Source organism: Mastigoproctus giganteus, chromosome 5 (assembly GCF_048544385.1).
Source record: "Mastigoproctus giganteus isolate SK-2022 chromosome 5, ASM4854438v1, whole genome shotgun sequence".
Taxonomy (NCBI): Eukaryota; Metazoa; Arthropoda; class Arachnida; order Uropygi; family Thelyphonidae; genus Mastigoproctus; species Mastigoproctus giganteus.
In genome coordinates, this window is record NC_143579.1 from 108,802,409 (window position 1) to 108,819,812 (window position 17,404).

The window sequence follows — 17,404 nt, forward strand, 5'->3', positions numbered from 1 at the left end:
AAGAAGTGGACTTTTCTGAATAACTTTATAAGTTATCCGATCTTCCAATAAATTTAACGCTTTATTTCTATATGCTTCCTTATCAAGAACCACACAATCTACGCAAGGTTGGTGCAAAACACTAAAATCCACAGTATGCATCCCATGCATATTTCTTTTCTGCCTCAAGTCTCATAGTTCATCTGACATCCATTTGGGCCTGAACCTTAAACAGTATTTCTTAGTTAGTGACATGAAAAGGCTAGTAACTTCTAAGATTAATTCCTTGAATGCTTCCCATTTAGAATTTGTTGTTGGTAACATCATCAGTTTGGTTCCACTGTATAGAATTTAAAAAAAATCTCTAAGACCACTATGGTCACCTTTACAAAAGCAAAAATCCTTCTCTTTACCATGATGGTAGTTACATCTTTGAGTAAATCCCGCATTAGTACACTGTGATCATTGCCATCTGGTGGTTCCTTTATCTGTAAATTCTTAATGCATGAATAATCATTGATGATAATCAGATAAAGAGTATTACTCCTGGTTGCCTCTCGAACATGCTGCTATAGGAAACAATCATCCACTAAATCCACAAAATCTTGCTAGTGTGCAAATGACCAACCCACAAGTTCCAGTCTATATCTGGGAAGTTAAAATCTCCCATTATAAGATAATCTGATTTACTGGCCCACTCTATTTCTCTGTACAGTTGTTCATTGTACTCATCAGATTCATTAGGCCTATAAAGCACTCCTACTCTCAACTTTGCTTTCTCAGTGCTTATGTCACACCAAACTGACTCTACACTGCACCATGTCAACCATCCATCCATCCATGTCCATCCATGTCAACTGGCTGCACTTCCTTAGATTTTATGTGCTTCATAACTAACAGCATCACCCCTCCTCCCCTTCTATCCTGTCTATCCTTTTTGCACACATTGTACTCCCCCAATTCCAATTCTGAATTCCTTATCTTTGTGTGACACCATGTCTCTGATATCCCAACAATATCTGCCTTTGATGTCTTCACTAGCACCTCAAATTCATCAAATTTATTTACAGGTAACCCCCGTATAACACGATAGTTAGGTTCCTACAAAATCTTTTGTATTGCGAAACCGTGTTATACGGGACTAAGAACCAGTACAAAACGGGGGGGGGGGGGGGTTACATTCCAAAAGCTAACAAAAATACATCATTTTATAACTATGGGAAACTTAATTTTTATTAAAAATAGTAATAACTGAACAAATGTCTTACAAACTGTGATACATAATGTTCGTTCATTTAATTTTCTACCTCGTCACCACTGCTAATCAAACAAGAATGTTTTCTCTGTTGCAGAATATCTTCACCTTCTGAACTTTCTTCTGCAGCATCTAGATTTTGTGTATCTTCTGCTCTCTTTAAAAAATCAGTAATCTGGGTTTGTTTGCTTTTGCTTGATGGATCTTTGAAAATTTGTGGTATGGAGCTAAGCACGTTTGAAGCTCCCTTTTGAATTTTGTGCTCCTTTCAGTCGAAGGATCTGCATTCAAAAAATAAGATTCTAATTGCTCGGTTAAGTTTATGCCTTCCTGTATGCTTTTTGATGTAAAATTTGGAACTTCAGAATTTTAATATGCGCTATCATCCTCACTTGATTTGGTTTACCTCCGATGCCATTTACACCAAATCTGCTTCGCCATCCTCTTTCTACCAGTAATTCTTGAATGTCTTTAGTAGTCATATAATCAAACCTTCCCCCTCCTACTGACTTTGCAATATTTACTATTGCACCGATTCCATTTTCTGCTGGTTCGACAATATTTCCTGAATGAACTGACTCTGGCCATACATTTTTCCAATACGGTTTTAATGTTGTTGGTTTTATTTCGTTGAGCAATAAAATTATGATTCCGATACAGTCCACAATTGAGAAATGTTTCCATGCCTCCATCACTTCAATTGATTTGGAATCAATTTTTTCCAAAATCCATTTTAAATTTTCTGATGCAATGAGCTTTAACAGTAAATATAATGCCTTGATTTAATGGCTGAATTAAACAAGTTGTATTTGTTGGTAGGAACAGTACTTCAACATTTTCGATGACTTAAATCTTTTAGATGGCCTGGAGTGTTATCCAATAGTAATAAAACTTTTACTAGATTTTTCCACAGCTGGCACAAAACAATTTAGAAACCATTCTTTTAATAAATCAGCAGATACCCAAATTATGCCTAAGTTGCTTAGGCATAATTTAGGACTGGAATTTAATTCACAAAGAAATTATTCTAATACTGTTCTTAAGCAGAAAGTTTAGTAACGCTGTGAAGTCACAATTTTTTTTTTCCTTATGGCCTCAAATAAGCAAGAGATCAATAGCACAGAATCTAACACGGGGATTTCCCAATAATTTTTCTTGCATGATAACTAGTGAGTCAACAGTGGGGATTCACAAAAAAAATGGAAATGTTGAAAAATTGCATCCAACATAATAATAGTAGAGTTTTCTCCACACAAGTGCTCAAAAATACCGTGTTATGTGAGGTTTGCCAAAATTCTGTAACTGTATTAGAGCGAAACTGTGTTATGTGAGGATTTCCGCAATTTATCAATCGTGTTAGAGCAAAACCATGTTATACAGGGGTTGCCTGTACTATACTCCTAGCATTGGTGTACATGCAAGTTTACATGCATCTGTTCTTACTCTTAGCCGACCGGGCTAGCCGAGTGGGTAAAGTACCTGCCCGGCAACCCCAAGGTCGCGGGTTCGATTCCCGCCTCGGGCTTGGATCAAAGTACTGCAAAAACCTTGGGAGGTGCAATATGGCCACAGAAGCCGATGCGCCAACAACTACCAAATCAAAAAAAAAAAAAAAAAAAAAGTTCTTACTCTTAGTTACCCTAACGCAGCACATGTATTTACTTGTTCCATGCTGACTCCCAGCAGTTCTTGAAATCCCCAGCAACTTGCTCTCTAGGCTGCTGCTCATTCCAATAGAAGCAGTGCAAGAATCACTGTAACCTCTGCCTGGGGCTACTGTTAATATATTAGTCTTGAATCCCTCCAATCTAGCAGTTTTCTGACCCACCTAACTCTTCCTCGATAGCATCAGCAAATATTCTTGCACCATGTCTATTTAAGTGTATCCCATTCCTGTAGAAACAGTCTCTCCTGTTAACAAGCACAGACCACTCTGAAAAAAATTCTATCCCATGAGCCTTGCACAGTCTCTCCAGGGCTGAACTGATTGACAAGGCTTTCATCATATACTCTCTCCTATCGTGTCTGGTCAGAATTGCAGACACTTTCAAATTTAACCCTAACTCGTGACTTTTTTTCAAAATTGTACTGTTATTTGTTATTTTTGGTTTTTAGGAGCATTAGCAACTAAGGCCATGTTGCTCTGGGGATATGCGGTGATCATTCCTTGACCTTTCCGGATCCTCCGTATTTGGTGGTCATGGGCTCGAACCCCGATCTAATCAAGAAGCGTGTGCTATGCACTGCTGCTCCTGCCCACCTGGCTATGGAGGTGCCACATTGTACTGTACTTGTTAAGTAAGTTCATAGATTTCTTACTCTTAATGTCATTCGTGCAACGTTCACAACATCACCTTTTGTCCCCTTAAAAGATGATATCTGCTCTACAACATCATCAACTTTTGCCCCCTGGTCTTATTCTACCTATCGTTTTTGCACAATATATTTCCATCTCCCTGATAATAGAGTCACCAACAATAACTAGCTCCTGTGGGCCCAGTACATTCTGCCCTGAAGATTGCCACAGTGTTTCCTGATGCAAAAAAGTAAGCTCTGATATTGAGTTAGGAAGCTGAGAGCTTGATAAGTCCTCCATTTTAATTCCTTTGAGGGCATCTACTGTACTCTTCAAACTCTTATAGATACCATCAGAATGCTGAGTTGCTGCCTAATTTCTTCACACTCTCTGCACCTAGCACACACATAAAGACATTCTCCTTGACTAGATCATGTCCTGTTCCAGAATGATCCACAAACAGTTCACAAGTTGCACATTTTTTTAGGCTGTGATGCATTTGAGAATTGCCCCCTTTGGTTCTCCCCCGAGCCACAGTACTCCTGTTTCTTTGTGCACATTGGTTTGCTGCTCTAGTATGGGGCATGATTTCCATTTAAATATGACGTAATTAATTAACAACGAAAATTAATAAGGTTAATAAATTTAATTGATTAATTGACTATACTATACTTGACTATACAATTAAGCTAACACAGTGATACATATTCCACTATATGGTTTTACGTTATAACTTAGCTATCAAGTTTGAGATATACGCTATACTGTAACAATCACAATGTTAAATTAGTTATATCCATAGCTAAATACAAAAGATATATGTCCAAAAAATAATTAAAACCTTCAAAATACTTATTTATTACATTAAAACCCTACTATTCTTCTGCACTACTAGTTACATGATATGATATTCCTGCCAAAACACCAATACAATAGTGGTATGAGTAGTGAGCTGTAACTTACAAAATCACTAGTTAAATTTGTAAAATAAGCTAAAGGATGCTACTAAGCCTATTTAATCTATTTGTAAAACTCACATTAGTTAAATAATCGAAATGCAATAAAATTTTTTAAGAAAATTTATCTGTTTGCAGCAACTCCAGAAGTCTACATCTTCACACTTATAGTCTCGTTCCTGAACTGCACCAGTCCAAATTAAATTATCACCCCTTGTATATAGCTTAGTAGAAAAATGTGGGACTGTCTCTGGTGGAGGGATGGAGCGTACTTAACAAACTGGCCACTCAGTATATATATGATAATTTTTTTAATCTGGAATTTTCAGATTCACCCTTAAGTATTCACTTATTACATATTCTTGTGTGTGAACCCACTGTGTTGGAAACTGAAATTATTTCTGAATTGTCTTATTTCATTGGTTAAAGAACAATTTGATTTCCAGAGTTATAGGATATTCTTCCTATATCCTGTAATGGTGTTTTATTTCCAAGGAATCTCCACGTTCATTCAAATTTGTAGTTAAATGATTTTTTTGCTACTTCTTGTAACTTAAGAGAAGCAACAAAAAAAAAAAAAAAAAAAACAAGTCAAACCTGTAGCTATAATAATGAGTGTTCTTGGATTGAGGGAATCCCTACAGATTAGAGATACAAAATCTCTCTCTCTCTCTCTCTCTCCATTGACAAAAAAGGTTATTAAAAAGATGTGAGGAATTACAGATCTGCAGGTTAGTGGAGATAAATATGCATATAATAATGCAGTCAATAGTGAAAAAGTAATACAAGGTCATCTTGATAGGAGTGGAATTATAATAAATTCATGCTGTGATTGCCTTACAGAGAGATCATGCCTGACTCGTCTTATTAGTGACTATGAAGTTGTCATGAGGAACTGGACTCTGAGAGTAATGTTTACATCATATACTTCAATTTCAATAAAGCCTTTGACTGTTCCACATGAATGATTGTTGTATAAACTGGAGCAGTGTAGCACTGGGGGCAAGTTACTATACTATGGATAAAGTGATAGTAAAGTGGCAGGAGATAAAGTGTTATAAATGGCCACTGCTTTTCCTGGACTAATGATACAGGCGATGTACCACAGTGTTTAGTGTTGGCTTCCCTACTGTTTTTAATTTTAATTAATGTATTGATGTAGGAATTTAAATTTTGCTGATGATAAAGGTGAGTAGGGTTGTTAATGACATTAATCAGGTTATGCTACTTCAACAAGATTGAGATAAACTAGTCAGATGGGTTGAAAAGTGGCAATTGATATTTACTGAATTTATTTATTGCAAATATCTTATATTTGGGGAGCAGCAAGCCCAAGGTAGTTAATTATGAAAAAACCCAGGGGTGTGCAGCAAGGCCGTGAAAGCAGATCTTGGGGTTACCCATTCTCAGATGAGAATTCTTTCAGTGATATATAGGACCTTTGCCAGCAGGAATAGAGGTGATTATCACATCATAAAAAGCAATGGTGAGGTCATACCTTGAATATGCAAAGAGGTTTGAAACTTCATTTTAGAAAGGATATATCAAGATTAGTGGGAGGCACAAAAAGATTATTTTTACCAGAAAGACTGATTTTCTGTAAATTTGAGCATCTAGACATTTGTGCAGTAGCCTAATTTAAGTGTTTAATTCTCTAAAAGAGGGAACAAGTTAGTTCAAAGTATCATTTTAGTTTGTAGTAAATCATCAAAGTAGATGAAATGGCATAATTTTTGTTACATCTCAAATGAATGCCTTCACAACATGCTGCCTGTTAGTGCACTATTTTGAATAAGCAGAACTTTCCTAGTAGAGAAGACTAATGTTACTTATTCTTGGCAATACCACCACCACCCACCATTGGGTGGTGGTATTGCCACGGCCACAACCACCCAATGGTGGGTGGTGGTGGTGGTTTTGCCAAGAATAAGTAACACTAATATATAGGTAACACTGATATATAGGATAGGCAAGAATAAATAACACTGATATATAGGATACCACCATTGGATAGTGATATCCTATATATTACTGGTGGATACCACCATCAACTACTGGGTGGTGGTATCCACCGAGAATAAGTAACATTAGTCTTCTCTACTGTGGAAGCGTTTCTTATTTTAAGTTGCCATTTCACCTACTTCGGTGATTTACTATGAATTAAATTGATGCTTTGCACTAACTTTATCTCATAAATTTCCCGTGGTGAGGCTTTCAGCCTTAAACCCCTTTTAGGCTCTAAAGAGTTGAGTATTTACATACTGATGGTATCTCTAATCTTTCCCAAATGACACACACACAAAGGGAGATATTTGTTATATTTATAATAAATACAACATATTTATCTGATTTATATCTGATCACTTTAGGTAGTCTAAGGATGATGGATTTTTTTTTCTCCTCAAACAATTCATATAAATATTTTATGACATGGGAAAAAGACAATGAGATGCAAATTTGGTAAAAGAAATTAATATATACACTGTATACAATTTACAAATCAATACCTAATCAGTTTTAAGCTTATTTTTATATTATCTATAAATATATAATTTCTGTTTTTCTTCAGATATTGACTGCGGTCCATTACCATCAATAAAAAATGGCCAAGTTATTTTATCAGATAGTGGCACCACTCACAATTCTACTTTAAAATATCAGTGTGATCAAAATTATACTCTAGTAGGTAGTGATACCCGCATATGCATGAAGGAAGGGTACTGGTCAGGAAGGGAGCCTGAGTGTCTCTGTAAGTAGATAGAAGTTATATAAAAGTAATACATTTAAATATTTCTTCAGTGCCTAAAGTAATTCCTCACAATTTGTTTATACAAAGTTGTATTTCTGTAGTACACTGTATAAGTGCACCCTTTTTGGCTGTTATTGTGCCAATGATATAGTTTTTCCATAGGTTGTATTGTTGTAGCAGTTATAAAACGTGGCTGCTGCTGCTGCCGCCATAAATGCCTGTCAGAAACAGCATGCTGTTATTCAAATCTTGTTGTATGAGAAGCACAGACACTGAATGCAATAAGCAATGGGTGTATATGGATGCTGCCATCAATCACAGCTTTCAATGCTGAGCCAAACAGATAATGTCTGCTGAAGACACATGTTAATTTGTATGACTCTCCTCATCACTACGACAGCTATACAGATTTACATGTAGTGCTAATATTGAAAAGCCGACCAACACCATTATGGCAGACAGATGTATAACTGCTAGAGAATTGGCACTCTCTGACTGAAGATCAGTGAAGCAAGCATTTGCAAAATAGCCTATAGAAATGTCTGCATAGGCAAGATGAGACTTTCACCGTGGATTCATATTGGTGATTATTCAAAGATGACTAAAATAAAAAATTTGAGGCATTACTTTTAGAGCATCTTGAACTTAATGTTTATTAATAGGAGTAAGCAAATGTCAGAAAAATTTCAAGAATGAGTTTATTTATTCATGAAAATAGTGTTGCTGTATTTTTATCGAGTAGTGCTATACTCTTTGCTTGCTTCTGGCTAATAGTATGAAGTCATACTCAGAGGGATCTTTTTTTTATCATTATATGTATGTGTTTCAATTAATTAACTTTTAATAAATAACACACCTTCTAGTAAACACATAATTAACTTTTATAATATAAAATAGTTTTGTTTAGAGCATTTCATTTTGGCATTTTAATTATGGATAATTACATCACTCGCATTTCAGTCCATATTCATTGTTTTGCTCACATAGAATATTTTTAATTAATAAGGTACATCTCCTCCCTTTAATGGGTAAAAACTCCTTCCTTTTCAAATTTCTATATATAACCATGTGAGAAACAGCAAGTAATTTCATTTCTTAAATGTAATAATCAATGCCTTAGAAAATTTTGACTAATATTCCGAGGGAAAATCTGCATACACAAACAATGTTCATAAGCAGCTACTTATGTGATCACCATTAGTTATTGTCAAGTGAAAGTAGTACAGGAAAATTGTCATTGTCCTTTGGTAAAAAAACTGGATATTACTAAATCATTACTAATGCAGTTATTAAAGTAATGGCAAGCATCGCATAGCATTTTTATTGATTACAGAAATAGGGAATGTACAAGTGGTGTTCACAAACCTCCTTTACAAAGTAAAACATAATTACTTGAATAGGGTACATGATATAAATATGAAACCGCTTACGAGTGATAGAGGATATCTTCAAGCATTTATTCCCCAATCAGGAAGTGTGCATGCATTGGTAGATAGCAACATAATTGCAAAATGTTGACACTCAATGGCTTCTATATGAGCTGTAACTTGTTTCATCCTTAGATGGTAATATAATATTATGCTCTGTTGAATTCATGACTGGCATGTTCCATGGATTTCCTTCAATTGCATCATTGTATGGATTTCCTTGGACTATGTGTAAAACTTCCTTGAACCAGCTCCACTGTGCTCTCCCAACTTTTGTTCCACCACCACCTCTACCAAGATGATTGCTGAAATATGTGTGCCTTGAATTTTCTATTTACCACTGCATAACTGTGGGTCTACTAATTGGTTTCTTTTTTAAACCGTGTTAAAAACTTATGCATAACAGCAAGTGGATTACAGCCCACTGAACCAAAGTATGCACTGCACTTCTCGGGGTTGGTAAATTCTGCCACATTACAGTTTTGTGATTATGTTTTCATCTAGTGCAGAGTGCACTTTTCTGGTTGGTGAATAAAAATTTGAAGATTTCTTCTATTACCTGGAAGTGGTTTCAGATTTGTATCGTGTTCCCTATTCACATAATAATGTTTTAGTTTTGTAAGTGAGGTTTATAGATATTTTATATTTGTGGATGTGGAAAGTCCTTGTGGGCTAATGGTCAAAGTTATCTGTACAGTTTTTTCTTTTTTTGAAATAAATGTATTATAGCTCTATTACCACACTTTTTTTTTTTTTTTTTAATTCTAAAAATATCAATTCTTAGTTTAGCAATTTTATTGCCTTGCTAAGTGATTCATGATGGTGGGATTGCATTGGATAGCCTAAATAAATTTGTAAACATTCCTTACCAGTGATGGTGAGTGTATTAATGACATACTGTTACCAGTTGATCTGTGAGTAATCCATGGCCAGTCTAATTAGTATGAACTCCACTTGCCTTCATTTCAAATGCCCACTGACCAACAAAAACCTATGTCAGTTACTCTTGAAAGTGTCTCATCTAGGGTAATTGAAAGTACCAAAAGGTTTTACCAAGCCACACTTTACAAAATATTTGTGATATATTATTATATATTATTTATATAAAAGACGAAGGTGGTAATAGAAGTATTGGCTTTAAAATAAAAGTGCTGATATATAGGAATATAAAATTAAAATACGGTATGTTTATGCTTAAGAATAAATTGTCGTTCTTAAAATGCACAGTGATTCTTTTTTGAAAATCCTGTAATAGTGAGAAAACTAAAGTTATCAAATTGTAATTTTTTTTCCAAGCAAGGAGTATCTTTCAAAGTAATTTTCCTCTTTAGATGTATTCACAAATGCATAAAGTTCATATTGTCTTCAGCATGGCCATCTGTCCATCTGCATGTAATTACTCTACTCACAGTGAATGAATTTAATAAAATTTTATATTTTATATTTGGGTCTTTTAAATGATTGGTTGAGCCATTTCAAATTTCACTAAAATCAGAGAATAGAAATTCTTCAGGTCGTGTGTAAAATCTCGGGTTATATCTATCTATATATATATAAATAAATATATATATATATATATATATATATATATATATATATATAAAAATACAAGTATGCTTGGACACTCTCCAATTTCTCTTATATACAGGATCTATAACACCTTGTATAGACATAAAATGTTGCCTTCTCCCTACTAAAATTAGGCAAATGGCAATTGAAGTTTAACATTGACAAATGCAAAGTACTGCATATGGGTAGCAGTAGTCCCAGAGTAACACACCCTGATTTCATTTTCCACTACCCTGAGTGTGGTACCATACTAGTGGAAAATGAAAAAAGATCTGGGGAAAATAATTGTGCAGTCAGATATGAAGTTCTCTGAGCAGTGCAGAATGGCTGCAAGGATGACTCATTGGGTTTTGTTAATAATATACAGGAATATTGCTAGGGGATAAGGAGGTGACTGTCCTATCATATAAGGCAATGGTCAGGCTACATCTTGTGTACTGTAGACAGGTCTGATTATCCTTTTATACAAGGCCACGATTAGGTCAATCTAGAGTATTGTATAAAGGGCTGGAGGTCTCATTTTAGGAAGGATATAGAACTGCTGGAATGGATATAGGGAAAGGCAATGAGATTTGTGAGGGGAACAAAGGGATGCTCTTACCAAGAAAGGCTTCAGTTCTGCAAATTGCAACATCTGGAGACTAGGCACCTGTGAGGTGATCTGATTACGGTGTTCAAGGCTTTGAATAGATTGAGCAAGCTCAGTGCTGATGGAATGCTTCTTCTTGCTCAGACTACACACATGAGGAGACAAATTCAAATTGAGAAAGGATGGTTGCAGAATAGATGTGTGGAAGTTTGTCTTTAGTTTGATTGCTGGAACAAACCTTCATCTGTTGTTGTGGAAATTGATAGCTTAAATAAATTCAAGTAAGAACTAGACAGACTATTGGAGGGGATGGATAGGGAAAATGGGATTTTTTTTTTTTTGGCTGTTGCTACACAAGTATCCTTTCTTCCATCATTTTCCACTACTAATGCTATCAAAGGACTTATAAATCATGGAGACACTGTGCCTTCCTTTCTGCCTGTTTACATGAACAAAAGGTTTTATGTCAGGTTGAATTGTAGCATCTAAGTATGTTTTTTTTTTTTTTTTCATTTTAGCCCCCCCCCACCAGCTTATACATGACTTCAGGATATCTGCTTCCCTAATGCATCACCTTACATTTAGAAGCATTAAACTTTAGCTGCCACTTTTCAGACCATGTATGCAATTGAACAACGTCTTTTTGAAACATTCTGGCCTGGCTAAAATTGTTAATTACACTCTATCCACCTTTGTCATCAGCAAACTTTGACAACTTCCCTTGGATGCCCTCATCAATATCATTTATGAAAATCAGAAGTGGAAAGGACCTAAGCCCTAAGGAACCCCATTTGTTCCCCTGGTTCTCTCTCTGACCATTTATGACAACCCTCTGCTGTCTCTTATCTTTTAGCTAGCCTGCGATCCAGTATAGAATCTTACCAGTGATTCCAGTTTATATAGCAACCTTCCATGATCAATGGTATTTAAAATATGGATGATATCTTTTGGCATTATACATCCAAAATCTGGATAATTTATATACTTTCAAAATTGTTACTTGCATCATTACTCTGAACGTTACTCTGGCTATATCATAGCAATTTACCAGTTTGGTCAGGCATGACTTCACCTTAACAAAACAGTGCTGGGATTCTTGTGAGATGTGATTCTTGTCAAGATGATGAATGACATACTTAAAAACATATACTGTGTGATCTTTCCTACCACAGAAATCAAAATCACTGGTCTCTAATTACCAACTCCTTTTTCGAATCACCTTTGTGACTTGGGGAGATATTAGCACTTCTCCAGCCTTGGTGGTGGAAGAGATCTTTCTGGAGTCTAATGAAGCCCATTAGACTCCATATTTTACAGCATCTGAATCCTTAACATTCCCCTGAGATTTAAGTCTTTCTTTAAATTGTAAATATCATTGAGAAGTAACTGTGCACTCATCTGCCATTTCTTCTGCAGTTTCTGTGGACTTTCCACTGCAACTAATTAAGGGATCTATTTGATTAACTGTCTTCTCTGTATTCATTTATGAGAAGAATTCTTTATCCTCATTCTTAGCTCTCTTTGCTAGTGCTTTCTCATAATCAGCTTTCACCAATCTTACCCCATCATGTCGTTGTTTTATAATTGTAATAGTTTTATTTCTGTAACTGTTGCATCTTGTTTATTTTGCTGAATTAAACTCTTTGCCTCCCTTTTGATCCATTTTGGCATCTTCTGTTTATGGAAACTGACAAGTGGTTCTAATATATTTCTGTCTTCAGGAATACATCCCTTGAGTATTTTCCATAGCTTATTTGTATCTAGTAGCTTTCAGTAGACTTTCCAGTTAATCAAGCCCAAGAAATATGTTATTTCATTATAATCCCCCCTTTCTTAAAATTAAAGCTCTCAGCATTACCTTTGACTACACAGGCTCTCTTTAGATTCAACCCATTTTACAGTATTGTAGTCACTGCCTGCTGTTGCTACTCTTACTGTCAAATTTTTGATACAGTCAGGCTCCTTAGTGAGAACCAGATATTAGCATTAGTAGAGGCATTTGATGCAAGAAAGCAAGCTTATGCAGCATCAGCCAAAAAAAAAAAAAAAAGTAACATATATAAATAAAAAATAACCACTTCCACTTCACCCCTCTGTTCGTTCGAAATACCTGTCCAGCTGAGCCTTAAACTTATTTAGGCTATCAACTTCCATGACAAGGGATGGAAGTCTGTTACACCTACCAACCACCCGCTGGCTAAAGGCAAATTTCCGCACATCTATCCTACATCTGTCTTTCCTCAATTTGAATTTATGCCCTCTCAGGTGATTATTCTGAGCAAGAGGAAGAATCCCATCAGCATTGAGCATGCTCAAACCATTCAAGGCTTTGTACACCTCTATCAGATCACCTCGCTGGTGCCTAGTTTCCAGACACTGTAATTCGCAAAACTTAAACCTTTCTTCGTAAGAACACCCCTTTGTCCCATTCACCAATCTTGTTGCCCTTCTCTGTACTCGTTCCAGCAGCTCTACATCCTTCTTGAAATGAGGCCTCCAGGCCTGTATACAGTACTTTAGGTGTGGCCTGACCATTGCCTTATACAAGGGAATAATCACCTCCTTATCCCTGCTAGAAAAATTCCTATATATCATTGACAATACACCATGAGCTACTCTTGCAGCCCGTCTGCACTGCTCAGAGAACTTCATATCTGCCTGCACAACCACCCCCAGGTCCCTTTCATTCTCTACCACTGTCAGTGTAGTACCACAGAGTTGATACATTGCTCTGGGGTTGCTGTTTCCCATATGTAGTACTTTACATTTGTCAATGTTAAACTTCATTTGCCACCTCTCAGCCCATCTGCTCAACCTTTCCAAATCCTGTTGCAGCAGCATAGTGTCAGTAGTGTCCTTGACAACCCTGCCAACCTTCGTATCGTCTGCAAACTTGGACATTAAGCCTGATATACCATCATCAATATCATTTATAAATACAGAAAACAATAAAGGACCCAATACTGAACCCCGAGGGACTCCACTAATAACATTAGTCCACGATGAGCAGTGTCCATTGATTACCACTCTCTGTCTTCTCCCCCTCAACCACCCTTTTATCCATAGCAGCAATTTGCCTCTAATGCCACACTGCTCCAATTTGTGCAGCAGTCTTCCATGTGCAACAGTATCAAAAGCCTTTCTAAGATCCAAGTATATAATATCCAAGTTATTCCCTGCATCCAGTTCTTTTGTGACTGCATCATAGTATCCAATCAAATTGGTCAGGCAAGACTTTCCCTTAACAAAACCATGCTGTGTCCTAGCTATAACTGAAGTCTTGACTAGATGATCCTGCAGTGCTTCTTTAACCAGTGCCTCCATTAATTTTCCGGGAACAGAAGTTAAACTCACAGGTCTATAATTACTTGTGTCAGCCTTTGATCCTCCTTTGTGAATTGGGGTCACATTTGCACATCTCCAGTCCATGGGTACCTCCCCTGAGTCCAAGGAAGCTCTCATAATTATGGCTAAGGGTTTGCTTACTTCCTTTAATATAAATGGATAGATCCCATCCACCCCAGGTGCCTTTCTTGTGTTTATCTTCAACAATTTCTCCTCCACTTTGCTCTCCACTAATAACATTAGTCCACGATGAGCAGTGTCCATTGATTACCACTCTCTGTCTTCTCCCCCTCAACCACCCTTTTATCCATAGCAGCAATTTGCCTCTAATGCCACACTGCTCCAATTTGTGCAGCAGTCTTCCATGTGCAACAGTATCAAAAGCCTTTCTAAGATCCAAGTATATAATATCCAAGTTATTCCCTGCATCCAGTTCTTTTGTGACTGCATCATAGTATCCAATCAAATTGGTCAGGCAAGACTTTCCCTTAACAAAACCATGCTGTGTCCTAGCTATAACTGAAGTCTTGACTAGATGATCCTGCAGTGCTTCTTTAACCAGTGCCTCCATTAATTTTCCGGGAACAGAAGTTAAACTCACAGGTCTATAATTACTTGTGTCAGCCTTTGATCCTCCTTTGTGAATTGGGGTCACATTTGCACATCTCCAGTCCATGGGTACCTCCCCTGAGTCCAAGGAAGCTCTCATAATTATGGCTAAGGGTTTGCTTACTTCCTTTAATATAAATGGATAGATCCCATCCACCCCAGGTGCCTTTCTTGTGTTTATCTTCAACAATTTCTCCTCCACTTTGCTCTCAGTTATTACAAGATTCTCTAGCTTACTGCTAGAGTTGAATACACCTCTGGCATTCCCCTCGCTGAATAACTCCTCATGTGTGAATGTCGATGCAAAATATTCATTTAGTTTGTTAGCTACCTGAGCAGGGTCATCAACAGTTGACCCATCGATATCAAGTGAACCAATCTGATTCATCCCCTTCCTTCTAGAGTTTACATAAGTAAAGAACTCTTTGCTGTTTTTCTTCGCATCCCTTGCCAAGGAACTCTCGTAATCTGCCTTCGCCTGCCTAACCTCCTTTGTAACTTGGTTACAGATCAACTTGTATCTATCATAGGCGTCTGTGTCACGTGATAATTTGTATGTATCCCATGCATTTTTCTTCTCTGCCATATGCCTCATTAGTTCATCTGACATCCATTTAGGCCTAAACCTTGAACAATATTTCTTAGTTGGTATGTAAAGCCTAGTAGCTTCCAAGATAAGTTCTTTGAATGCTTCCCATTTTGAATTTGCTGTTGGCAATATCATCAGTTGATCCCACTGTATAGAATTTAAGTACTGTCTCAGTCCATTGTAGTCGCCTTTACGAAAGCAATACCCCTTCCCTTTACCCCTAATGGTAGTTACCTCTTTGAGTAACTCCGACTTCAGAACACTGTGATCACTGCCACCTAGTGGTTCATTTATCTGCAGATTCTTAATGCATGAAGAATCACTACTGATAATCAAATCAAGAGTATTACTCCCTCTAGTTGCCTCCCGAACATGCTGATGTAGAAAACAATCATCCAATAAATCCACAAAAGCCTTGCTACTGTGTGAGTGACCAGCCCCCAAATTCCAGTCAATATCTGGGAAATTAAAATCCCCCATTATAAGACTCTCTGATTTACTTGTCCACTCTATTTCTCCGAACAGTTTCTTATTATACTCATCAGAGTCATTAGGCCTATAGCACACTCCTACTCTCAATTTTGATCTCCCAATGCTTATGTCACACCAAACTGACTCGACACTGCACTGTCCAGCGATGTCGACTGGCTTCACTTCCTTGGATTTTATGTGTTTTTTAACTAATAGCATAACCCCTCCTCCCTTCCTATCCTGTCTATCCTTTCTGTAGACATTGTACTCCCCAAATTCCAGTTCTGCATTCCTTATATCTGTGTGACACCACGTCTCTGAAATCCCCACAATATCTGCCTTTGATGTTTTGAGCAATACCTCAAATTCATGAAATTTATTTACTAAACTCCTAGCATTGGTGTACACGCAAGTATACATGCACCTGTTCTTTTTCTTAGCTACCCTAACACAACCCATGTGTTTACTTGTACCCCAATGATTCCCAGCAATCTCTGAAATATCCTGTATCTTATTTTCCAGGCTGCGGCTCATTCCAATAGAAGCAGTGCAAGAATCACTTTCACCTCTGCCAGTGGCTACTGTTAATCTATTGGTCCTTGTATCCCCCCAATCTAGCAGTTTTCCGACCCACCTAACACTGCCTCGATAGCATCAGCAAACATTCTTGCACCCTTTCTATTTAAGTGTATCCCATCCCTGTAGAAGCAGTCTCTCCTGTTAACAAGTACAGACCAGGATGAAAAAAATTCTGCCCCTTGAGCCCTGCACAATCTTTCCAGGGCCGAATTGATTGACAGGGCTCTCATCATATACTCCCTCCTATCGTGTCTGGGCAGAATTGCAGACACTTTCAATTTCAACCCTAATTCACTGCTTTTTTTCATCAGTGACCTGTACTTGTCAAGTAATTCCGCCGGTCTCCTACTCTTAATATCATTAGTGCCAACGTGTACAACTATATCACCTTTTTTGCCCTTAAAAGATGATATCCGCTCTACAACGTCATCAACTTTTGCCCCTGGCAGACATATCCTGGTCCTGTTCCACCTATCCTTTTTACAAAGCATGTTTCCCGTTTCCCTGACAATAGAGTCACCAACAACTACTAGTTCCTTTGGGACCAGCGCATTCTGCCTTGGGGGTTGCCGCTGTGTTGCGCGATGACCAAGTGCAAGCTCTGGCATTGGTGTGGGCAGCTGAGAGCTTGATGGGCCCTTCACTTGTAATCCTTTGAGGGCATCCACCCGTCCTTCAAGGTCTCATATAGGCCCATAACAACGCCGAGTTGTCGCCTAATTTCCTTGCACTCCTTGCATCGCACACATACAAAGACATCCCCCATGGCAGTATCATGTCCCATACTTGACTGCTCCACAAACATCAAGCAAATAGTGCATCTTAAAAGGCTGTGATTCAGAGGACAACTGCCCCCCTCAGTTCTCCCCTGGGCCACAGCATTCCCATTAGCTTGAGCCTTTTGCTTTGCTGCTCTGGTTTGAGTCATGATTTAGATTTACTTTCAATAAAATTTCAATTTCTGTACAAAATTAAATCCTAAACTTGTATC

The 17,404-nt window shown here is 37.3% G+C and overlaps 1 protein-coding gene across 1 annotated transcript in view; it reads left to right on the plus strand.

Moving 5' to 3' along the window:
• The window catches only part of LOC150085626 (P-selectin-like), a 292,465-nt gene that overhangs the window by 156,347 nt on the left and 118,714 nt on the right, over positions 1-17,404 (plus strand). Inside the window, exon 12 of the mRNA XM_090374622.1 lies at positions 7,056-7,235. Coding sequence (XP_090230748.1) covers positions 7,056-7,235 — 180 coding nt within the window. The remainder of the gene's footprint in view (positions 1-7,055; positions 7,236-17,404) is intronic.